Source organism: Chiloscyllium plagiosum, unplaced genomic scaffold (genome assembly GCF_037043375.1).
Source record: "Chiloscyllium plagiosum isolate Xiang-an unplaced genomic scaffold, Cpla_swu_hap1 HiC_scaffold_15, whole genome shotgun sequence".
Classification (NCBI taxonomy): domain Eukaryota; kingdom Metazoa; phylum Chordata; class Chondrichthyes; order Orectolobiformes; family Hemiscylliidae; genus Chiloscyllium; species Chiloscyllium plagiosum.
Genome location: NW_028270153.1, coordinates 69,488,781 through 69,513,925, shown reverse-complemented (window position 1 = coordinate 69,513,925; position 25,145 = coordinate 69,488,781). Strand labels below are relative to the sequence as shown.

Below are 25,145 nucleotides of genomic sequence, written 5' to 3'. Positions count from 1 at the left end.
TGATCCTAAACTTAGTGATCTCGCTCTAAGCCCCACTCTGCAACTGGATCCTCCGTTTCCTGACCCACAATCCGTGAAGATTGGGGACAATATTTCATCATCACTAACAGTCAACACTGGAGCCCCCCAGGGGTGCGTACTCAGCCTCCGTACTGTACTCACTGTATATCTATGACTGTGTCATCAAATACCAGACTAATGCCATTTACAAGTTTGCTGATGACACCACCATAGTAGATCGAATCTCAGATGGCAATGAAACAGATTACAGATGGGAGGTGGAAGACCTGTAAAAATGACACACTGAGAACAACCTATCTCTCAATGCCAGCAAAACTAAGGAACTCATTAATGACTTTCAGTGGGACATTCATGCCCCCTACACATTAACAGCATGGAGGTGGAACAAGTAGAGAGTGTCAAGCTCCTGGGAGTGTTCATCCACAACAAGCTTTCTTGGACTCTTCATGTGGACCGACTGGTTACAAAGGCCCAACAACATTTCTTCCTCAGGCAGCTGAGGAAAGTTGGCATGACGGTGAATACCCTTTGCCAACTTTTATATGAGTCAAACAGTCAGGGCAGGCAGGGACAAGGTAGGACTAATAAATTAAACTGCACTTATTTCAATGCAAGGGGCCTAACAGGGAAGGCAGTTGAACTCAGGGCATGGTTAGGAACATGGGACTGGGTTATCATAGCAATTACAGAAACATGGCTCAGGGGTGGGCAGGACTGGCAGCTTAATGATCCAGGATACAAATGGTACAGGAAGGATAGAAAGGGAGGCAAGAGAAGAGGGGAGTGGCATTTTTGATAAGGGATAGCATTACAGCTGTGCTGAGGGAGGATATTCCCAGAAATACATCCAGGGAAGTTATTTGGGTGGAACTGAGAATTAAGAAAGGGATGATCACATTATTGGGATTGTATCATAGACCCCCCAATAACTTGTAAAGCGATCTCAGCTTTACAATAATAGGATAGTTATGGTAGGGGATTTTAACTTTCCAAACATCGACTGGGACTGCCATAGTGTTAAAGGTTTAGATGGAGAGGAATTTTTTAAGTGCGTACAAGACAATTTTCTGATTCAGTATGTGGATGTACCTACTAGAGAAGGTGCAAACCTTGACCTATTCTTGGGAAATAAGGCAGGGCAGGTGACTGAGGTGTCATTGGGGGAGCACTTTGGGGCCAGTGACCATAATTCTATTCGTTTTAAAATAGTGATGGTAAAGGACAGACCAGATCTAAAAGTTGAAGTTCTAAATTGGAGAAAGGCCAATTTTGACGGTATTAGGCAAGAACTTTGGAGGCAGATGTTCGCAGGTAAAGGGATGGCTGGAAAATGGGAAGCCTTCAGAAATGAGATAACGAGAATCCAGAGAAAGTATATTCCTGTCAGGGTGAAAGGGAAGGCTGGTAGGTATAGGGAATGCTGGATGACTAAAGAAATTGAGGGTTTGGTTAAGAAAAAGAAGGAAGCATATGTCAGGTATAGACAGGATAGATCGAGGGAATCCTTAGAAGAGTATAAAGAAAGTAGGAGTATACTTAAGAGGGAAATCAGGAGAGCAAAACGGGGACATGAGATAGCTTTGGCAAATAGAATTAAGGAGAATCCAAAGGGATTTTACAAATATATTAAAGACAAACGGGTAACTAGGGAGAGAATAGGGCCCCTCAAAGTTCAGCAAGGCGGCCTTTGTGTGAAGCCACAGAAAATGGGAGAGGTACGAAATAAATATTCTGCATCAGTATTTACTGTGGAAAAGGATATGGAAGATATAGACTGTAGGGAAATAGATGGTGACATCTTGCAAAATGTGCAGATTACAGAGGAGGAAGTGCTCGATGTCTTGAAACGGTTAAAGGTGGATAAATCCCCAGGACCTGATCAGGTGTACCCGAGAACTCTGTGGGAAGCTAGAGAAGTGATTGCTGGGCCTCTTGCTGAGATATTTGTATCATCGATAGTCACAGGTGAGGTGCTGGAAGACTGGAGGTTGGCAAATGTGGTGCCACTGTTTAAGAAGGGCGGTAAAGACAAGCCAGGGAACTATAGACCGGTGAGCCTGACCTTGGTGGTGGGCAAGTTGTTGGAGGAAATCCTGAGGGACAGGATGTACATGCATTTGGAAAGGCAAGGACTGATTCGGGATAGTCAACATGGCTTTGTGCGTGGGAAATCATGTCTCACAAACTTGATTGAGTTTTTTGAAGAAGTAACAAAGAAAATTGATGAGAGCAGAGCAGTAGATGTGATCTCTATGGACTTCAGTAAGGCGTTCGACAAGGTTCCCCATGGGAGACTGATTAGCAAGGTTAGATCTCATGGAATACAGGGAGTACTAGCCATTTGGATACAGAACTGGCTCAAAGGTAGAAGACAGAGGGTGTTGGTGGAGGGTTGTTTTTCAGACTGGAGGCCTGTGACCAGTGGAGTGCCACAAGGATCGGTGCTGGGCCCTCTACTTTTTGTTATTTACATAAATAATTTGGATGCGAGCATAAGAGGTACAGTTAGTAAGTTTGCAGATGACACCAAAAATTGGAGGTGTAGTGGACAGCGAAGAGGGTTATCTCAGATTACAACAGGATCTGGACCAGATGGGCCAATGGGCTGAGAAGTGGCAGATGGAGTTTAATTCAGATAAATGCGAGGTGCTGCATTTTGGGAAAGCAAATCTTAGCAGAACTTATACACTTAATGGTAGGGTCCGAGGAAGTGTTGATGAACAGAGAAACCTTGGAGTGCAGGTTCATAGCTCCTTGAAAGTGGAGTCGCAGGTATATAGGATAGTGAAGAAGGCGTTTGGTATGCTTTCCTTTATTGGTCAGAGTATTGAGTACAGGAGTTGGGAGGTCATGTTGTGGCTGTACAGGACATTGGTTAGGCCACTGTTGGAATATTGCGTGCAATTCTGGTCTCCTTCCTATCGGAAAGATGTTGTGAAACTTGAAAGGGTTCAGAAAAGATTTACAAGGATGTTGCCAGGGTTGGAGGATTTGAGCTATAGGGAGAGGCTGAATAGGCTAGGGCTGTTTTCCCTGGAGCGTCGGAGGCTGAGGGGTGACCTTATAGAGGTTTACAAAATCATGAGGGGCATGGATAGGGTAAATAGACAAGGTCTTCTCCCTGGGGTCGGGGAGTCCAGAACTAGAGGGCATAGGTTTAGGGTGAGAGGGGAAAGATATAAAAGAGACCTAAGGGGCAACTTTTTCACTCAGAGGGTGGTACGTGTATGGAATGAGCTGCCAGAGGAAGTGGAGGAGGCTGGTACAATTGTAACATTTAAGAGGCATTTGGATGGGTATATGAATAGGAAGGGTTTGGAGGGATATGGGCCGGATGCTGGCAGGTGGAACTAGATTGGGTTGGGATATCTGGTCGGCATGGACGGGTTGGACCGAAGGGTCTGTTTCCATGCTGTACATCTCTATGACTCAATGAGGTGCGCCATTGAGAGCATTCTGTCTGGATGTATTACTACCTGGTATGGCAGCCGTACCATTCAAGATCGGAGACAGTTTCTGAGAGTGGTGAACTCAGCCCGGACAATCGCAAAGGCCAACCTCCCATCTCCCAGGCCCGTTGTCAAGGAAAGGCCACCAGCATTCTCAAAGATCCATCCCACCCTGATTGTGTTTTTCTACAACCTCTTCCATCAGGGAGAAGGTACAGAAGCCTGAACACACGCACCAGCCGGTTTTGTAACAGTTTCTACCCAACTGTTGTAAGAATACTGAATGGGGTCTCAAACTCTTAACATTCACCTGTACCTGTGTTTTTGTTTTTGCTGCTGTTTACAGATTGTTTACTTATCTATGCTAATTAACTCTGTGGCCAGTCTGTATTGCTCGCAAGGCAAAGCTTTTCACTGTGACAATAAATTCAATTCAATTCAATTCAGTTCAATACCTAATTCTACTTTGAAAATCTCAAAGTCTCTGCTTCCATCCTGTTTCAGGAAGAGAGTTCAGTACCCTTGAAAAGAAAAAAAAGTTCACTTCATCTCTGTTTTAAAGGGACGACTCCTGATTTTTAAACAGTGCCCCCTCGCTTAGGTTGCCTCACACGAGGGAATATCCTCAAAGCATCCACCTGGTCAGAATCTTATATGCTTCAAGCAGCTGCATTTACATGTTCTGAAGGCAAAAGGACTGACCCACACAATGAGAAACCACTTCAAGCTGCTTCTTCCCCGGGAACCTTGTTTAAAGCCTTTCTTAAGCTGGGAATTTAAACTCTAGATTCCAGTTAAAAACCAACTACAAACAAAATTAGATTTCTACAAAATAAAATGTTTGACTTTCTTACCCAAAACAGCACGCGCTGGGTCATCTTGTTGTGTGACTGTCCATCATCATAGTGAGTGTGCCAGTGCTGCAGCAAGAAGCCATTTCTGTTATTTAGCATTTAGACTGCCTCACACGATTCCTTCATTCCTGCTGCCATTCTTATTAATTCTTATAGGTACATTGAGTGGTATAATTGCTATTTATTGATTGGTAAATCTGTACCAGGTTACCTCAGATCTCCATAGCGAGTGCAATTGTCCTTCACTTTCTGAAGCTTTCATTGGTCATTGCCATTTCCCACTAAGGGACAAAGCACTGGCCCTCTACAATGCATCAAATATTATTCAGTCTTGTTCCTCTCTCTACAGATCACTGTTGTTGTAAAGTACTGCTTTCAATTTGGATTCTTCCCGTGGACCAGCACCTCCTATCGAATGTATTACTTTAATCAGCCATTCTACCTTCCCAACATCATTGGCATTGAGAAAAAAGATGGTTATGTGCACTATGACCTTATCCAGTTGCTTGCTCTGTTCCTACATAGGTCAATCCTCAAGGTAATTGTGCAGATCTATCAAACCTCTTCATTTATTGGAGCACTCGTTTACCTATTGTTTTAAAATATTGCATTTAATACACATGTGTGGAAAGTGAGTCTCCTGGGATTTAGAATGGGGGCACAGACTCCAAGGTTAAATGTGTTGAGGAAAGAGGGGGTTTCTCTGATACTGAGCTCTGAGGAAGTCATTGGGACTTGAAACATTAACCTTTGTTTGAGTCACCATAGATGCTGCCAAACCAGTTTCTCCAGCACTTGCTGTTTTTATTAGGCTGTTATTGTAGTTTATTTTCTGGTCAGAGGTAATATGGCTCACCTCTGGAGCAGGAAGGACTTCAGCCATAGCCTCCTGGCCCAGAGTTGGGAGACTACCACTGTGTCACAGGAGCTCCCTAGCCTGTTATTGTATGCTGGGCAAAAGTGAGGACTGCAGATGTTGGAAATCAGAATCTAGATTAGAGTGGTGCTGGAAAAGCGCAGCAGGTCAGGCAGTATCCGAGGATAAGGAAAATTGACGTTTCGGGCGAAAGCCCTTCATCAGGGCTTTTGCCCATAACGTCGATTTTCCTGCTCCTCAGAGGCTGCCTGACCTGCTGCGCTTTTCCAGCACCACTCTAATCTAGACTGTTATTGTATGCCGGCTGATATGAGCTGAAACATTAGGTTCGCATGGCCCTGGTGGGAAGTAGATTTTCAGTCACTCGAGTTTTGTCACTCTCCGGAACTCTACATGCTGAATTACCCTTCCCTGTCTGAATCTAGAGTGCAGGCTAGGCCACAGCATAACTTAGCCTTTAAAGACTCGTAAAATCGTTTCAGTCCCACAGCGTTACCAACAACCATTGTGTGGGATTTGGCTCCATTGATACTGTTGTCGAGTTGGTCACTGGGTTCTAAGCCACACATGAGCCTTGTTTCAGTCAGGAAGAATGTGTCGATAATCTAGTCCCACCAGGTGTCACAAATGTGTAATCACTCAATTAAACTAACAACGTGGTCAGTTTTCCTAAATGACTCTTATGCAAGACAGAAGTGATTCACTCGAGGCAGCACAGTGATTAGCATTGCTTCTCACTGCACCAGGGATCTGGGATCAATTCCACCCTCAGGTGACTGTGGGGAGTTAGCACATTCTCCCCGTGTCTCTGTGGGTTTCCTCCGAGTGCTCTGGTCCAAAGACATGCAGGATAGATGGATTAGCCATGTTACATTTCCCATAGTGTCCAGGGATGTGTAGGCTTGGCGGATTAGCCATGGGAAATGCAAGGGTTACATGGTTAGGGTAGAGCGATAGATCTGGGTGAGATGCTCTTTGGAGGGTTGGAGTAGACTCAATGGGCCGAATGGCCTGCTTCCACACTGTGGGGATTCTATAATTAACAGGAAAATAACTATTGGAGAAAAACTTACTCTTTAATAAATGGCAAAAATGCAATACTCACTTGTATTATGCAACTTAAACTATACCCCCTTTATAACCTCAATCATGTACACATTCATTCACAGATATTAGAGCAGAAAAATATGGACAGGGAAAAATAAATTCTGTAGATTGAAGTCCAGACCACAAGGGGGGGGGAAGGAGTTAATTCTCACTGCCCTTTTGGTTTTTAGCTTTGATGACACGATGATGTCCACAGAGTGACAACTGATCTTTGAAAACATTCTCTCCCTTCATACTCCATTTTCTCTGAAATAAAAGCCAACACTCCAATTGCCTTCCCTGTCACCTGCTGAACTCAGTTGCTAACGTTTCACGATGCCAACTACCCAACCCATAACATTCACTTCACCTCCTATTTGCTGCTGAAATTGTTTTGATCTATTTAAACAAGTTTTTTTGAAAAATAATTCAAAGCTACAGTCCAATTCAGGTTTGAACATTTTCTCATTGAGTTGCAATGTTGCCTTGTCAAGTCTTTCTTTAGTGGATTATTTCAACCTCAAGTTAACCTGCCCCCTCAAACTTAAGGGTTGTTAGGTTTTGTGATAAATGTTCAGTTAGTTCATTGAGTTTGTGAAGAAATTTGTTAATTATATGTGGCACAATATGGAGTATACAACCCATGATGATTGACATGATTTGGAGATGCTGGTGTGTTGGACGGGGGGTGTGCAAAGTTGAAAATCACACAACACCAGGTTATAGTCCAACAGGTTTAATTGGAAGCACTAGCTTTCAGAGCGCAACTCCTTCATCAGGTGGTTGTGAAGTACACAATTGTTTGAATACACAATCGTTGTATAACCTGGTGTTGTGTGATTTTTAACCATGATGATTGAGGATGGTTCGTTGATGCCAGAGGATGAACAGGCAGTTGGCATGGAGTGTATCAATCTCATTAAAGTTGTAAAGGCAGCTTCCTGCTCTCTAGCCAAAATGTTACAAAACCCTTCCCTGAACTTTCCTCAATCTCATCTGGACCATCTTCCACCTAAAGAAGATCACTCCCTGAAGAGGAATGGGGTGCCTGATGAGGACTGCCCTTTGACCATGACCACTTGGTGATGCTAGCAATGTACACTGTGTCTGTCACTTTTCTGAATCTTTTTAGCCAATAAACATTTAGCCATGCTAGTGATCAAATTACTCATAACATCAGGATAACCATTCCCCAGTCTCCCATCTTCATCTCAGAATCTCTACAATGTGGAAACAGGCCATTAGCAAGTCCACACCAAGCCTCTGAAGAGCAAAGAACCCAGTCCCACCCGACTACCCTTTCCCTATAGCCCTGCATTTTCTATGGCTAACGCATCTAACTTATACATTTGGGATGGCACGGTGGCTCAGTGGTTAGCACTGCTGCCTCACAGTGCTAGCAACCTGGGTTCAATTCCAGCCTCGGGCGACTGACTGTGTGGAGTTTGCACGTTCTCCCCGTGTCTGCGTGGGTTTCCTCCGGGTGCTCCGGTTTCCTCCCACAGTCCAAAGATGTGCAGGTCAGGTGAATTGGCCCATAGTGTTCAGTGCATTAAACAGAGGGAAATGGGTCTTGGTGGATTACTCTTCGGAGGGTCGCTGTGGACTTGTCAAGCCGAAGGACCTGTTTCCACACTGTAGGGAATATAATCTAATCCCTGAACACTTTGGGCAATTAAGCATGACCAATCTACTAAACCTGAACGTGGAGAGACTGTGGAAGGAAACCAGAATACATGCAGGAAACCCATGCAGACATGGGGAGAATGTGCAAACTCCACACAGACAGGCACCCGAGGGTGGAATCAAACGTGGGTCCGTTGTGCTGTGAGGCAGCAGTGCTAACCACTGAGCCACCGTGCTGCCCTAAGTTAGTTATCTCAGAGTTAGTTTTCATTCTTTTTGTGAACAAACTGTTATTTTTTGAAACATTGCATTGATAATGGGATACAGATAGTTCCTCAATGATTAGTCAATGGAATGTAGAAGGTTGTGAGGTTTATGAAGTCTTTGATTTGTCATTGTTATTAGAAATTGTGACAGGTTACATGAGAATTACTGCAGTGCAAGAAATGTTAGAGAAATCATCAGTTTCAAAGGGACCCCAATTTCTAAAAGGATATGGCCCACAGCCAACTGTAACAACCCAAGCTTGTTTGCTCCATTATTTTCCTTTTACCACAAGCTATTCCAAAGTTACAAGTCAGTTCGAGCTCACAATTCAAAATGCATTAAAGATTGACAAATATACACAGTGAAAAATCAGTGAGGGTTCTAACATGCCTCCACTCTCAAACCGCAAAAGTGCCATTTTTAAAGAGGAGGTCAGTAACTCCCCGATGACGAACAAAACACTAAACTCACAACAATTCATTTCTTCTCCCATCAGATTCTGAGGCGTGGATGGGGAAGGAGGAGGAGTCACTGAGAGCTGGTGGGTAGGCTGCCATTGGCCAGGATGTGGAGCCTTTGACAGGCTGGCATTTATCCAAAGTTAGAAAGGCCTTTGGCTGGATAGGGGAGTTCTATCTGCTGGGTTCTGGATAGGGGAGTTCTGTCTGCTGGGTTCTGAATAGGGGAGTTCTGTCTGCTGGGTTCTGGATAGGGGAGTTCTGTCTGCTGGGTTCTGGATAGGGGAGTTCTGTCTGCTGGGTTCTGGATAGGGGAGTTCTATCTGCTGGGTTCTGGATAGGGGAGTTCTATCTGCTGGGTTCTGGATAGGGGAGTTCTGTCTGCTGGGTTCTGGATAAGGGAGTTCTGTCTGCTGGGTTCTGGATAGGGGAGTTCTATCTGCTGGGTTCTGGATAGGGGAGTTCTATCTGCTGGGTTCTGGATAGGGGAGTTCTATCTGCCGGGTTCTGGATAGGGGAGTTCTATCTGCTGGGTTCTGGATAGTGGAGTTCTATCTGCCGGGTTCTGGATAGGGGAGTTCTGTCTGCTGGGTTCTGGATAGTGGAGTTCTGTCTGTCACGTTCTGGATAGGGGAGTTCTATCTGCCGGGTTCTGGATAGGGGAGTTCTGTTTGCTGGGTTCTGGATAGGGGAATTCTATCTGCCGGGTTCTGGATAGGGGAGTTCTGTCTGTCACGTTCTGGATAGGGGAGTTCTGTCTGCCGGGTTCTGGATAGGGGAGTTCTGTCTGCTGGGTTCTGGATAGGGGAGTTCTGTCTGCTGGGTTCTGGATAGGGGAGTTCTGTCAGCTGGGTTCTGGATAGGGGAGTTCTGTCTGCTGGGTTCTGGATAGAGGAGTTCTGTCTGCTGGGTTCTGGATAGGGGAGTTCTGTCTGCTGGGTTCTGGATAGGGGTGTTCTGTCTGCCGGGTTCTGGATAGGGGAGTTCTGTCTGCCGGGTTCTGGATAGGGGAGTTCTGTCTGCCGGGTTCTGGATAGGGGAGTTCTGTCTGCTGGGTTCTGGATAGGGGAGTTCTGTCTGCTGGGTTCTGGATAGAGGAGTTCTGTCTGCTGGGTTCTGGATAGGGGAGTTCTGTCTGCTGGGTTCTGGATAGAGGAGTTCTGTCTGCTGGGTTCTGGATAGAGGAGTTCTGTCTGCTGGGTTCTGGATAGGGACGTTCTATCTGTCACGTTCTGGACAGGGGAGTTCTGTCTGCCGGGTTCTGGATAGGGGAGTTCTGTCTGCTGGGTTCTGGATAGGGGAGTTCTGTCTGCCGGGTTCTGGATAGGGGAGTTCTGTCTGCCGGGTTCTGGATAGAGGAGTTCTGTCTGCTGGGTTCTGGATAGGGAAGTTCTATCTGTCACGTTCTGGATAGAGGGGTTCTGTCTGCTGGGTTCTGGATAGGGGAGTTCTGTCTGCTGGGTTCTGGATAGGGGAGTTCTGTCTGCCGGGTTCTGGATAGGGGAGTTCTGTCTGCTGGGTTCTGGATAGGGGAGGTCTGTCTGCTGGGTTCTGGATAGGGGAGTTCTGTCAGCTGGGTTCTGGATAGGGGAGTTCTGTCTGCTGGGTTCTGGATAGAGGAGTTCTGTCTGCTGGGTTCTGGATAGGGGAGTTCTGTCTGCTGGGTTCTGGATAGGGGTGTTCTGTCTGCCGGGTTCTGGATAGGGGAGTTCTGTCTGCCGGGTTCTGGATAGGGGAGTTCTGTCTGCCGGGTTCTGGATAGGGGAGTTCTGTCTGCTGGGTTCTTGATAGGGGAGTTCTGTCTGCTGGGTTCTGGATAGAGGAGTTCTGTCTGCTGGGTTCTGGATAGGGGAGTTCTGTCTGCTGGGTTCTGGATAGAGGAGTTCTGTCTGCTGGGTTCTGGATAGAGGAGTTCTGTCTGCTGGGTTCTGGATAGGGAAGTTCTATCTGTCACGTTCTGGATAGGGGAGTTCTGTCTGCCGGGTTCTGGATAGGGGAGTTCTGTCTGCTGGGTTCTGGATAGGGGAGTTCTGTCTGCTGGGTTCTGGATAGGGGAGTTCTGTCTGCTGGGTTCTGGATAGGGGAGTTCTGTCTGCCGGGTTCTGGATAGGGGAGTTCTGTCTGCCGGGTTCTGGATAGTGGAGTTCTGTCTGCTGGGTTCTGGATAGGGAAGTTCTATCTGTCACGTTCTGGATAGAGGGGTTCTGTCTGCTGGGTTCTGGATAGGGGAGTTCTATCTGTCACGTTCTGGATAGGGGAGTTCTGTCTGCTGGGTTCTGGATAGGGGAGTTCTATCTGCCGGGTTCTGGATAGGGGAGTTCTGTCTGCTGTGTTCTGGATAGGGGAGTTCTGTCTGCTGGGTTCTGGATAGGGGAGTTCTATCTGCCGGGTTCTGGATAGGGGAGTTCTGTTTGCTGGGTTCTGGATAGGGGAATTCTATCTGCCGGTTTCTGGATAGGGGAGTTCTGTCTGTCACGTTCTGGATAGGGGAGTTCTGACTGCCGGGTTCTGGATAGGGGAGTTCTGTCTGCTGGGTTCTGGATAGGGGAGTTCTGTCTGCTGGGTTCTGGATAGGGGAGTTCTGTCTGCCGGGTTCTGGATAGGGGAGTTCTGTCTGCTGGGTTCTGGATAGGGGAGTTCTATCTGCCGGGTTCTGGATAGGGGAGTTCTGTCTGCTGTGTTCTGGTTAGGGGAGTTCTGTCTGCTGGGTTCTGGATAGGGGAGTTCTATCTGCCGGGTTCTGGATAGGGGAGTTCTGTTTGCTGGGTTCTGGATGGGGGAATTCTATCTGCCGGGTTCTGGATAGGGGAGTTCTGTCTGTCACGTTCTGGATAGGGGAGTTCTGTCTGCTGGGTTCTGGATAGGGGAGTTCTGTCTGCTGGGTTCTGGATAGAGGAGTTCTGTCTGCCGGGTTCTGGACAGGGGAGTTCTGTCTGCCGGGTTCTGGATAGGGGAGTTCTGTCTGCTGGGTTCTGGATAGGGGAGTTCTGTCTGCTGGGTTCTGGATAGGGGAGTTCTGTCTGCTGGGTTCTGGATAGGGGAGTTCTGTCTGCTGGGTTCTGGATAGAGGAGTTCTGTCTGCCGGGTTCTGGATAGGGGGGTTCTGTCTGCTGGGTTCTGGATAGGGGAGTTCTGTCTGCTGGGTTCTGGATAGGGGAGTTCTGTCTGCTGGGTTCTGGATAGGGGAGTTCTGTCTGCCGGGTTCTGGATAGGGGAGTTCTATCTGTCACGTTCTGGATAGGGGAGTTCTGTCTGCCGGGTTCTGGATAGGGGAGTTCTGTCTGCCGGGTTCTGGATAGGGGAGTTCTATCTGTCATGTTCTGGATAGGGGAGTTCTGTCTGCTGGGTTCTGGATAGGGGAGTTCTGTCTGCTGGGTTCTGGATAGGGGAGTTCTGTCTGCTGGGTTCTGGATAGGGGAGTTCTGTCTGTCACTTTCTGGATAGGGGAGTTCTGTCTGCCGGGTTCTGGATAGGGGAGTTCTGTCTGCTGGGTTCTGGATAGGGGCGTTCTGTCTGCCGGGTTCTGGACAGGGGAGTTCTGTCTGCCGGGTTCTGGATAGGGGAGTTCTGTCTGCTGGGTTCTGGATAGGGGAGTTCTGTCTGCTGGGTTCTGGATAGGGCCATCAGCCAGAGAGAGGAGGGTGGGAGGGGAAAGCTTTGGTAGAAGGTTATAGGAGAGCGTTGGAAGCTTTGGGGGAAACAGTAATATGGAGTGCAGTGGTTCACCACCACCTTTCCCACGGCAATTAGGAATGGGCAATAATTGCTGATCTGGTCAGTTACACCCATATCTCATAAGTAAATTTTAAAAGTGAGGCTTTTAGTGGGCTCTGGGGGAGAAGGAAGCTGCAAGATGTATGTGGGCCATGAAAGACTTTGCAAAGAAAGAAAACAGGAAGTGCAGGGGTATGGAGCGATCGAGTGGACAGCAGCTCTTCCTGTAGTTCATGGGAGATCAGTCAATGAGAGCCCAGAGTGAGGTGGGGACAATCAGCAGGCCTGAAACAAGGACAGCCATCGTTTTAGGGTAAGGGGCAGGAAATTCCGAGCGAATTTGGGAAAAATCGTATTCACTCAGCGGGTGGTGGGAATCTGGAACGCATTGCCTAGGTGCTTAGTGGAGATCAGAAACCTTCCAACATTTAAAAGCTATTCAGATGAGCATTTGAAGTATGCTAACATTCCGGAATATGGGACAAATGCAGGAAATTAGGATTCATGTGTCTTTAGTGGTAGTTATGTCAGTGCTGAGTCTTTCAGCCAAAGAGCCTTTTCTGCACTGTATGAATCAATGAAACAGTTTCAAACCTGTTAATGAAGGAATACTCAGCTCACCAGTGGAGAATTTCAAATTACTGAGGTAATTCCCTCCTTGCAAATGCATGTGGAGTGTCTAGTTTAGAGCTGCATATAGAGCATGTGGAGCAATTATTGCCCATTCCTAATTGCCATGGGAAAGGTGGTGGTGAACCACTGCACTCCATATGCTCTATATAGATGCATGTGGAGTGTCTAGTTTAGAGCTGCATATAGAGCTGGGACTACGATGTTGTGGCCATCACGGAAACGTGGATAGAAGAGGGACAGGAATGGCTGTTGGAGGTTCCTGGTTACAGGTGTTTCAGTAAGATTAGGGAGGGTGGTAAAAAAGGAGGGGGTGTGGCGTTGCTAATTAGAAATGGTATAACGGCTGCAGAAAGGCAGTTCGAGGGGGATCTGCCTTTGGAGGTAGTATGGGCTGAAGTCAGAAATAGGAAAGGTGCAGTCACCTTGTTGGGTGTTTACTATAGGCCCCCCAATAGCAGCAGAGATGTGGAGAAACAGATTGGGAACAGATTTTGGAAAGGTGCAGAAGCCACAGGGTAGTAGTCATGGGCGATTTCAACTTCCCAAATATTGATTGGAAGCTCTTTAGATCAAGTAGATTGGATGGGGCGGTGTTTGCGCAGTGTGTCCAGGAAGCTTTTCTAACTCAGTATGTAGATTGTCCGACCAGAGGGGAGGCCATATTGGATTTGGTACTCGGTAATGAACCGGGACAAGTGATGGGCTTGTTAGTGGGTGAACATTTTGGTGATGGTGACCACAATTCTGTGACTTTCACCTTGGTTATGGAGAGAGATAGGTGCGTGCAACAGGGTAGGTTTTACAATTGGGGGAAGGGTAATTACGATGCTGTAAGATGGGATCTGAGGAGCATAAGTTGGGAGCATAGGCTGTCAGGGAAGGATGTCGTGGAAATGTGGAACTTTTTCAAGGAACAGATACGACGTGTCCTTGATATGTATGTACCTGTCAGGCAGGAAAGAGATGGTCGTGTGAGGGAACCTTGGTTGACGAGGGAGGTTGAATGTCTTGTAAAGAGGAAGAAGGAGGCTTACATAAGGTTGAGGAAACAGGGTTCAGACAGAGCATTGGAGGAATACAGGATTGCCAGGAGGGACCTGAAGAAAGGGATTAGGAGAGCTAAGAGAGGGCATGAAAAATCTTTGGCGGGTAGGATCAAGGATAACCCCAAGGCATTTTATGCGTATGTGAGAAACATGAGAATGACGAGAACGAGGGTAGGTCCGATCAAGGACAGTAGTGGGAGACTGTGTATTGAGTCGGAAGAGATAGGAGAGGTCTTGAATGAGTACTTTTCTTCAGTATTTATGAACGAGAGGGACCGTATTGTTGAAGAGGAGAGTGTGAAACGGACTGGTAAGCTAGAGGAGATACTTGTTAGGAAGGAAGATGTGTTGGACATTTTGAACAACTTGAGGATAGACAAGTCCCCCGGGCCTGACGGGATATATCCTAGGATTATGTGGGAAGCAAGAGAGGAAATTGCAGAGCCATTGGCAATGATCTTTTCGTCTTCACTGTCAACGGGGGTGGTACCAGGGGACTGGAGAGTGGCAAATGTTATGCCCCTTTTCAAAAAAGGGAATAGGGATAACCCCGGGAATTACAGGCCAGTTAGTCTTACTTTGGTGGTAGGCAAAGTAATGGAAAGGGTACTGGGGGATAGGATTTATGAGTATCTGGAAAGACACTGCTTGATTAGGGACAGCCAGCGCGGATTTGTGAAGGGTAGGTCTTGCCTTACAAGTCTTATTGAATTCTTTGAGGAGGTGACCAAGCATGTGGATGAGGGGAGAGCAGTGGATGTAGTATACATGGATTTTAGTAAGGCATTTGATAAGGTTCCCCATGGTAGGCTTATGCAGAAAGTCAGGAGGCATGGGATAGAGGGAAATTTGGCCAATTGGATAGAAAACTGGCTAACCGGTCGAAGTCAGAGAGTGGTCGTAGATGGCAAATATTCAGCCTGGAGCCCAGTTACAAGTGGAGTTCCGCAGGGATCAGTTCTGGGTCCTCTGCTGTTTGTAATTTTTATTAATGACTTGGATGAGGGAGTCGAAGGGTGGGTCAGTAAATTTGCAGATGATACGAAGATTGGTGGAGTTGTGGATAGTGATAGTTGTGGGGCTGTTGTCGGCTGCAAAGGGACTTAGATATGATGCAGAGCTGGGCTGAGGAGTGGCAGATGGAGTTCAACCCTGCCAAGTGTGAGGTTGTCCATTTTGGAAAGACAAATAAGAATGCGGAATACAGGGTTAACGGTAGGGTTCTTAGTGAGGTGGAGGAACAGAGGGATCTTGGGGTCTATGTTCATAGATCTTTGAAAGTTGCCACTCAGGTGGGTAGAGCTTGTAAGAAGGCCTATGGAGTATTAGCCTTCATTAGCAGAGGGATTGAATTCAAGAGTCGTGAAGTGATGTTGCAGCTGTACAGGACTTTGGTTAGGCCACATTTGGAGTACTGTGTGCAGTTCTGGTTGCCTCACTTTAGGAAAGATGTGGAAGCTTTGGAGAGGGTGCAGAGAAGATTTACCAGGATGTTGCCTGGAATGGAGAATAGGTCGTACGAGGATAGGTTGAGAGTGCTGGGCCTTTTCTCGTTGGAACGGCGAAGGATGAGGGGTGACTTGATAGAGGTTTATAAGATGATCAAAGGAATAGATAGAGTAGACAGTCAGAACCTTTTTGCCCGGGTGCAACAGAGTATTACAAGGGGACATAAATTTAAGGTGAAGGGTGGAAGGTATAGGGGAGATGTCAGGGGTGGGTTCTTTACCCAGAGAGTGGTGGGGGCATGGAATGCGCTGCCTGTGGGAGTGGCAGAGTCAGAATCTTTGGTGACCTTTAAGCGGCAATTGGATAGGTACATGGATGGGTGCTTAAGCTAGGACTTATGTTCGGCACAACATCGTGGGCCGAAGGGCCTGTTCTGTGCTGGATTGTTCTATGTTCTATGTTCTATGTTCTATGTTCAGGACCTATTACATTTGGTACAGATGAAATTGATAGAAATTATATTAAAAATATAATGACTATGAATTGTTAAGTATAAATCTGGGATTTGGATCTGAGATGCCATAAATAGGGTTGGACCTTAACTGATCCAGCTTTGCTTATGTGTAATGTAATCATATAGATGTGACCTCACCAGGCTGCAAAACGTGTTCCAGGCTGATGGCTTCTTGTGTGTAGAAGTGTATCTGCATTTCAGTTATTTTGAAACAAAATTCTTATCCCTGTTATTGCATACCAATTTAAATACTGTGGTGTCTAGAACATTACTGTTTAGCCTTTGTGTTCTGGCTGGAAGTTTAATGGAGAGTTGATAATTAATTGTGATATTGATGAATAATGCTAATTCCATTTGTATATGAGTCCAGATAGCCCACTGGTTGTCATGACCTTAATAGGAAGAGAGTGTTGGAAATTAAATCTCACTATACCACACGTCATCACAAACCATCCCTCTCATTAAATTGGCAATGCCTGACGGTGACCACTGTCTAACATTCACACCAGGTTTAATCCATATACAAGAAAGCAAAAATGTATTTATTGTAACAAGCTCATCCTTTAACAGGTGGCTAAAACAGATTGTTAATTATCAAAATGCAACATCAAACTACCTCGTCTTTAAATCCAAACACTCACCCATTCATTCAGAAATTGGATGAACAAGGAAGACACAGTGAGTTTGCAGGAGTATCTTGGTGGGAATTATAGGTCTGTGGATTTAGAGTCCAAACTACAGGAAGAAATGGGATGACTCTCCCACAGTTCTTTTTTTTTTGGTTTTTGATAACAGTATCATGTTGTTGTCAGCTGTGACAATCCTTAACTTGGTGGCCAGTCAGTTAGTCCTGAGTCTTGCGCTTGAGTTAGGAATCCCTTTATTTCAGAATCTTTGAGCATTATTCATTTTCCATTCACAGAGGGAAAGAGAGAGACCTGGCTTGTTTGTGGACTTTTGGGGGTCAGCCCACTGCCCTCTTTTCTCAGTTCTCTGTCAAATCTGCAGCATAAAGTTGACCCAAAAGCTGTTGCTGGACAGTTTTTAAAATCAAAGAACTTTCTGCCCAGTGTGTCCCATGAAAGTATCAAATCCAACACAACACAACCCCACATTTCCCTGGAGTTGTTAAAACTAAGATTCCAAACAGCAATTTTCTAGCTTATATTTCCAAATAAAATATCTGTAGTCCTTATAAATCAACACAAATACAGAAGACATTGTGACAGCATCACTTAATGAAGGGCTCAGTGAAAATGAGAAAGGAGCCCTCGTAAAAGAAACACTTGACTCTTGAAGTACAGCCAAAGAAGTTCCAGTTAACAAGGGAAATTCAGATCTTACATTGCAAGATATAATCGTGAAGTACATTTTTTAAGCACTTAATTAACATATTTTCCACATTCTGTGACAGTGCCATGGTCTGTGGGATTCCCATGATGCAGTGAAGGAGCAGCATTTTAAGAAGATGCACAAACAAAGGGACCATCAGAACCTGGGAGAGACACAGGAGGGCAAAGAGAGCAAGCAAACAGTGAGCTTGCAGGACACTGAACAGGGCCCAGACAGGAAAAACAGTTCCAGGCAATCATCAGGTAAGACAGTGAGTGTGCGGAAAAGAAGGGAAGAATCAAACCAAGGAAGCTAAGAGTATTCAGGTTAATGCTTAGCACAAAATGACAACTCACCCAGCCAAATAAAAAGCACCTGCGCACCGAAACAAACATGGAAAACTTGGGCAAAAACACATGCAAAGACATGCACACATGGAAACATACACTCACATGGAAATACGGAAACACATGCAAGGAAAACACCCATGGAAACAGGCGTGCACATACAAACACACATGCATAGAAGCATGCTCCACATGGAAACATGCATGCACATGGAAGCACGCATGAAAACACTCAGAGGCACGGAAGCACACACATGCACGGAAACATACTCCTATGCATGAATAGAAGCATGTGTGGAAACATTCTCATGTGTGAAAATATGCATGTACCAAAACATGCACAGTCATGGATGCATACATGGAAACACATGCACATTCACACAAATGCTCACCTGCGAATACAAACACAGGAAAGCACACAATGAAACTTACACGCACAGAAGCACATGAATGGAAATGCCCACACATGTGTGGAAATATTCACACCGAGAAACACTCACAGAAACGCACACACATAGAAACTCACTCATAGAAACACATTTGCACAAAGAAGCGCACACAGGGGGAAACACGTGCACACACTTATCCAGGTGCCCGAGCTTTATTCTGTGCCAAGGCACAGCTTGGTATTCCCTCAGTGTCTGAGCCAACACTCACGCTTCAACCAGCATCAATAACACAAATTCAATAATGATTTGTATCAGTTACTGTTTCTGGGATCTTATGGTACCCCATTGACAGTTGTGTTTTTTTATGATTGTGACTGCACTTGAAAAATACGAAGGTGTGTGTTTATTTAGAATAACTGAGAACAATTGGAGTTTAAGACTGAGGTTAATATATTTTCTTGAGTAAGACTGAGAATAGAGCGAAAGTGTGGAAATGAGATCTGTAGCATCAAGCGGGTTTGGTTTTATAGAATGACAGTGCAGGCAGCTGAACAGCTTCTTTCTTTCCTTTGTGGAATAGGAAGGCATTGCACAAGATCTTCTATAATGAGGGGCTGAGTGAATTGGTTCCATAGTCTCTGCACTTTGGAAGAATGAGAGTTGGTCTGATGAAATTCACAAGATTTTGAATGGGCTGGACTAGGATAAATAGTAAGTGGTTTCTGAAACATGGGAGAAAGTGAGGTCTGCAGATGCTGGAGATCAGAGCTGAAAATGTATTGCTGGAGAAGCGCAGCAGGTCAGGCAGCATCCAGGGAACAGGAGAATCGACGTTTCGGGCATAAGCCCTTCTTCAGGAATGAGGAAAGTTTGTCCAGCAGGCTAAGATAAAAGGTAGGGAGGAGGGACTTGGGGGAGGGGTGTCGGAAATGTGATAAGTGGAAAGAGGTCAAGGTGAGGGTGGTAGGTCAGACTGGGGTGGGGGCGGAGAGGTCGGGAAGAAGATCGCAGGTTAGGAAGACGGTGCTGAGTTCGATGGATTTGACTGAGACAAGGTGGGGGGAGGGGAAATGAGGAAACTGGTGAAATCCGAGTTCATCCCTTTTGGTTGGAGGGTTCCTAGGCGGAAGATGAGGCGCTCTTCCTCCAACTGTCGTGTTGTTGTGGTCTGGCGATGGAGGAGTCCAAAGACCTGCATATCCTTGGTGGAGTGGGAGGGGGAGTTGAATTGTTGAGCCACAGGGTGGTTGGGTTGGTTGGTCCAGGTGTCCCAGAGGTGAATTCTGTTGCTGGAGGCTTCGGATGTGTTGTAGGTACTGGTTGTCCTGGTTGGGTCCAAGTTTTATTGGACCCAACCTCCACTCCCGGCACCTTCCCCTGCAACCGCAGGAGGTGCAAGACTTGCGCCCACACCTCCCCCCTCACCTCCCTCCAAGGCCCCAAAGGAAACTTCCATATCCGCCACAGATTCACCTGCACCTCCACACACATCATCTATTGCATCCTCTGCACCCGATGTGGCCTCCTCTATATTGGGGAGAAAGGCCGCCTACTTGCGGAGCGTTTCAGAGAACACCTCTGGGACACCCGGACCAACCAACCCAACCACCCTGTGGCTCAACACTTCAACTCCCCCTCCCACTCCACCAAGGATCTGAAACATGGGACACAGGCTCAGGATAAGGACTGAGATGAGGATAAATGTACTCCCTCATAGGCCTGTGAATCTTTCGAGCTCTTTAACCTCAGAAGGGAGGGAGGGTGGGTGGGTGAGAGTGTGCTTGGGCGCGTATGTGTGTTTCCATGCGTGTGAGCATATTGGATGATTCGTTTGGAGACCTATCTACATGGTGGTGAAGAAGGCATACAGGATGCTTGCCTTCATTAGCTAGGGCACAGAATACAGAAACAACTTTGTGAAACATTGGTTGGGCCACAAATGGAATACGATGTAAAGTTCTGGTCATCACACTATTGGAAGGACGTGATAGTACTAGACAGGATGCAGAGGAGGTTCACCAGGATATTGCCTGGGATGAAAAATCTCAGTTCTGAACAGAGACCTGATAGGCTGGGTTTGTTTTCCTTGGAGCAGATGAGGGTGAAGGGTCAATCTGACTGAGATATACAGAATTATGAGAGGCATAGGCAGAGTGAATTGTGAGAATCTTTACCCCCACAGCAGACAGGTATAAGTTCAAGCTGTGGAGTAAGTGGTTGAGAGGAAATCTGAGGGAAGATGTTTTCGCCCAGAGGGTGGTAGAAATATATGTTGCCTGAGAGCTGGTGGAGGCAAGAACTCTCAGCATATAAGAAGGATCTGACTGAGTACTTAAAATGCCAGGGCATGGAGTACAATGGACCATGTGCGGGTAAATGGGATTAGTGTAGGTTGGTGTTTGTTTGTCAACACAGATGTGCTGGGCCTGAGGACCTGTTTCTATGCTGTATGACTCTCTATGGCTCTGTGTTCTCTTGGGAAACATGAGGCAGAAAGTCTGGTTTGACCACATGGGGTGATGGACAGGCCTAACAGTCTACTGATACGCCTATTCCTCACAGTTGTAGTGAGAGAACACTCAGAATATTAACTTATGGCTGTCTGTGTAATGCAGTTCATTCTACCTGCCTTTCTCCTCAGAAAGAGTAAAAGCTCCAAAGAGATCCAGAAAAAAGAAAAGGGAATCCCCAAAAGCGGGGAAACGATTCAGAGAAACTGTCAAGGAGCAGATCAGAGAAAAGGCACAGATGGCGAAAAGATACATCACTGTCATGTAAGAAAAATTTTTCTCTGATATGAAGCAAAACTGAAGATACTCGGTGACACTTTGATCTCATGGGTATTATTATACATAACATTACAGGGCAGTACAGGCCCTTCAGCCCTCGATGGTTTCACAGGTCGGTGCAACAATCTGAAGTCCATCTAACATAGACTATTCCATTCTCGTCCATATGCCTATCCAATGACCATTTAAATGCCCTTAAAGTTGGTGCGTTTACTGCTGTTGCAGGCAGTGTGTTCCATGCAGCTACTACTCTCTGAGTAAAGCAACTATCTCTGACATCTGTCTTATATATGTTACCCCTCAATTTAAAGTTATGTCCCCTCATGCTAGCCATCGCCATCTGAGGAAAAGGGCTCTCACTGTCCACCCTATCTAACCCCCTGATTATCTTGTATGTCTCAATGAAGTCACCTCTCGACCTTCTTCTCTCTAACGAAAACAGCCTCAAGTCCCTCAGCCTTTCCTCATAAAACCTTTCTTCTATACACGGCAACATCTGAGTAAATCTCCTCTGAACCTTTTGCAAAGCTTCCACATCCTTCCTATAATGCGGTGACCAGAACTGTATGCAATATGACAAGTGCGGCAACACCAGAGTTTTGTACAGTTGCAGCATGACTTCATGGTTCCAAAATCAATACCTCTACCAATAAAAGCTAACACACCATATTCCTTCTTAACAACCCTATCAATCAGGATGGCAACTTTCAGGGATCTATGTACATGGACATCGAGATCTCTCTGCTCATCTACACTACCAAGAGTCTTTACCATTAGCTCAATAATCTGCATTCCTGTTACTCCTTCCAAAGTGAATCACCACACTAAACTCCATTTGCCACGTCTCAGCCCAGCTGTGCAGCTTATCTATATCCCTCTGTAACCTACAACATCCTTCGGCACTATCCACAACTTATGAGAAGATTTGTAGCTCGGGTGCTCGTTGTTGTGGTTGTGTTCGCCGAGCTGGGAATTTGTGTTGCAGACGTTTCGTCCCCTCAGTGGTTTGTCTCTGCCGCTTCCGGTTGTCAGTTCCAGCTGTCCGTTGCAGTGGTCGGTATATTGGGTCCAGGTCGATGTGCTTATTGATTCAATCTGTGGATGAGTGACAACCAGAAGCAGCAGATTCAAACCACTACAAATGCCGGAGGAAAGATCACAGAAGTGCTTCACAGGAGGCTCCCAAGCACTGAGGATGTCACCTAGACAGGGGACGAAACGTCTACAACACAAATCCCCAGCTCGGCGAACAGAACCACAACAACTATCCGCAACTGTACCGACCTTAGTGTCATCTGCAAATTTACTAACCCATCCTTCTATGCCCTTATTCAGGCCATTTATAAAAATGACAAAGAGCAGTGGCCCCAAAACAGATCCTTGTGGTACACCACTAGTAACTAAACTCCAGGATGAATATTTCCCATCAACCACCATCCCCTGTCATCTTCCAGCTAGCCAATTTATGATCCAAACCGCTAAACCACCTTCAATTTCGAAACTCCGTATTTTGTGCAATAGCCCACCGTGGGGAACCTTATCAGATGCCTTACTGAAATCCATATACACCACATCAACTGCTTTACCCTCATCCACCTGTTTTGTCACCTTCTCGAAAAACTCAATAAGGTTAGTGAGGCACGATCTGCCCTTCACAAAACTGTGTTGACTATCCCTAATCAAATTATTCCTTTCCCGATGATTATAAATCCTATCTCTTCTAACCTTTTCCAACACTTTACCCACAACTGAAGTACGGCTCACTGGTCTATAATTACTAGGGTTGTCTCTACTCTCCTTGAACAAGGGAGCAACATTTGCTATCTTCCAGTCTTCTGGTACTATTCTTGTAGACAATGACAACATAAAGATCAAAGCCAAAGGCTCTGCAATCTCCTCCCTGGCTTCCCAGAGAATCCTAGGATAAATCCCATCCGGCCCAGGGGATTTATCTATTTTCACACTTTCCAGAATTGCTAACACCTCCTCCTTGTGAACCTCAATCCCGTCTAGTCTAATAAACTGTATCTCAGTATTCTCCTCAACAACATTGTCTTTTTCCAGTGTGAATACTGACAAAAAATATTCATTTAGCGCTTCCCCTATCTTCTCTGACTCCACGCAGAATTTCCCACTACTATCCTTGATTGGCCCTAATCTTACCCTAGTCGTTCTATTTTTCCTGATGTACCTATAGAAAGCCTTGGGATTTTCTCTGATTCTATCCGTCAATGACTTCTCATATCCCCTCCTTGCTCTTAGCTCTCTCTTGAGGTCTTTCCTGGCTAACTTGTAACTTTCAAGTGCCCTAACTGAGCCATCACATCTCATCCTAACATAAACCTTCTTCTTCCTCTTGATAAGAGATTCAACTTCTTTAGTAAATCATGGCTCCCTCAATTGACCACCTCCTCCCTGCCTGACAGAGACATACTTTTCAAGGACCCGCAGTAGCTGTTCCTTGAATAAGCTTCACATTTCAATTGGGCCCATTCCCTGCACTCTCTTCCCCATCGTATGCATCCTAAATCTTGCCTAATCGTATCATAATTGACTTTCCACCAGCTATAACTCTTGCCCTGCAGTATATACCTATCCCTTTCCATCGCTAATGTAAACATAACTGAATTGTGGTCACTATCACCAAAGTGCTCACCTACCTCCAAATCTAACACCTAGCTGGGTTCATTATCCAGTACTAAATTTAATGTGGCCTCGCCCTTTGTTGGCCTATCTACATACTATGTCAGGAAACTCTCCTGCACACATTGGACAAAAACTGACTTATCTAAAGTACTTGAACTGTAGTATTTCCAGTCAACATTTGGAAAGTTAAAGTCCCCCATAACAACTACCCCATTACTCTCGCTCCTAGCCAGAATCATCTTTGCTATCCTTTCCTCTACATCTCTGGAACTATTCGGAGGTCTATAGAAAACTCCCAACAGGGCGACTTCTCCTTTCCTGTTTCTAACCTCAGCCCATACTACCTCAGTGGATGAGTCCTCAAATGTCCTTTCTGCCACCGCAATACTGTCTTTGACTAACAATGCCACACATCCCGCTCTTTTTCCACCTTCCCTGTTCTTACTGAAACATCTAAATCCTGGAACCTGCAACAACCATTCCTGTCCCTGCTCTACCCATGTCTCTGAAATGGCCACAACATCGAAGTCCCAGGTACCAACCCATGCTGCAAGCTCACCCACCTTAGTCCGGATGCTCCTGATGATGAAGTAGACACACTTCAAACCAACTTCTTGCTTGTGGGTGCCCCCTTCCAACCCTGAAACCTTATTTGGACCTCCCTACTCTCAACCTCCTGTATATTCAAACTACAATTTAGGTTCCCATTCCCCCACCCCGCCCCCCCCCCCCGCTGGATTAGATTGAACCCACCTGAAGTGCTTTCGTAAATTCCCCCCCCTAGGATATTGGTACCCCTCTGGTTCAGATGAAGACTATCCTCTTTGTAGAGGTCCCACCTACCCCAGAATGAGCCCCAATTATCCAGGAATCCAAAACCCTCCTCCCTGCACCATCCCTGTAGCCACGTGTTCAACTCCTCTCTCTCCCTATTCCTCACCTTGCTTGCATGTGGCACGGGCAACAAACCAGAGATAACAACTCTGTTTGTTCTAGCTCTAACCTTTCACCCTAGCTCCCTGAAATTTTGCCTTAGATCCCCATCTCTCTTCCTACCTATGTCGTTGGTGCCTATGTGGACCACAACTTGGGGCTGCTCCCCTGCAAGGATCCCGAAAACACGATCACAGACATCACTAACCCTGGCACCTGGGAGGCAACACACCAACCGTGAGTGTCTCTCGTTCCCACTGAACCTCCAATCTGCCCCACCTAACAATGGAGTCCCCAATGACTAATGCTCTGCTCCTCTTCCCCCTTTCCCTTCTGAGCAACAAGGACAGAGTCTGTACCAGAGCCCTGTGCCCCATTGCTTACCCCTGGTAATTCTAATCCCCCCCAACAGTATCCAAAACGGTCTCCTTGTTGTTGAGGCGCATGGCCACAGGGGGTCCCTGCACTGCCTGCTGGTTCCCTTTCTGTCCCCTGACTGTAACCCATCTGCCTTTTTCTTGTACCCAAGGTGTGGCTGCCTCTCTGTAACTCCTCTCAATAACCCCCTCCGCCTCCCGAATGATCCCAAGTTCATCCAGCTCCAGTTCCCCAATGCGGTTTTCGAGGAGCTGGAGTTGGGTGCATTTCCAGCAGATGCAGTCAGCAGAGAGACTAATGGTGATCCTTACCTCCCACATTCTGCAAGAGGAACATTC

The 25,145-nt window shown here is 46.2% G+C and overlaps 1 protein-coding gene across 1 annotated transcript in view; it reads left to right on the top strand.

Moving 5' to 3' along the window:
* Positions 1–25,145, top strand: part of LOC122559893 (piezo-type mechanosensitive ion channel component 2-like) — a 222,866-nt gene that overhangs the window by 141,624 nt on the left and 56,097 nt on the right. Inside the window, exons 27-29 of the mRNA XM_087994623.1 lie at positions 4,674–4,862; positions 17,409–17,589; positions 20,703–20,835. Of these exons, the coding sequence (XP_087850749.1) occupies positions 4,674–4,862; positions 17,409–17,589; positions 20,703–20,835 (503 nt within the window). The remainder of the gene's footprint in view (positions 1–4,673; positions 4,863–17,408; positions 17,590–20,702; positions 20,836–25,145) is intronic.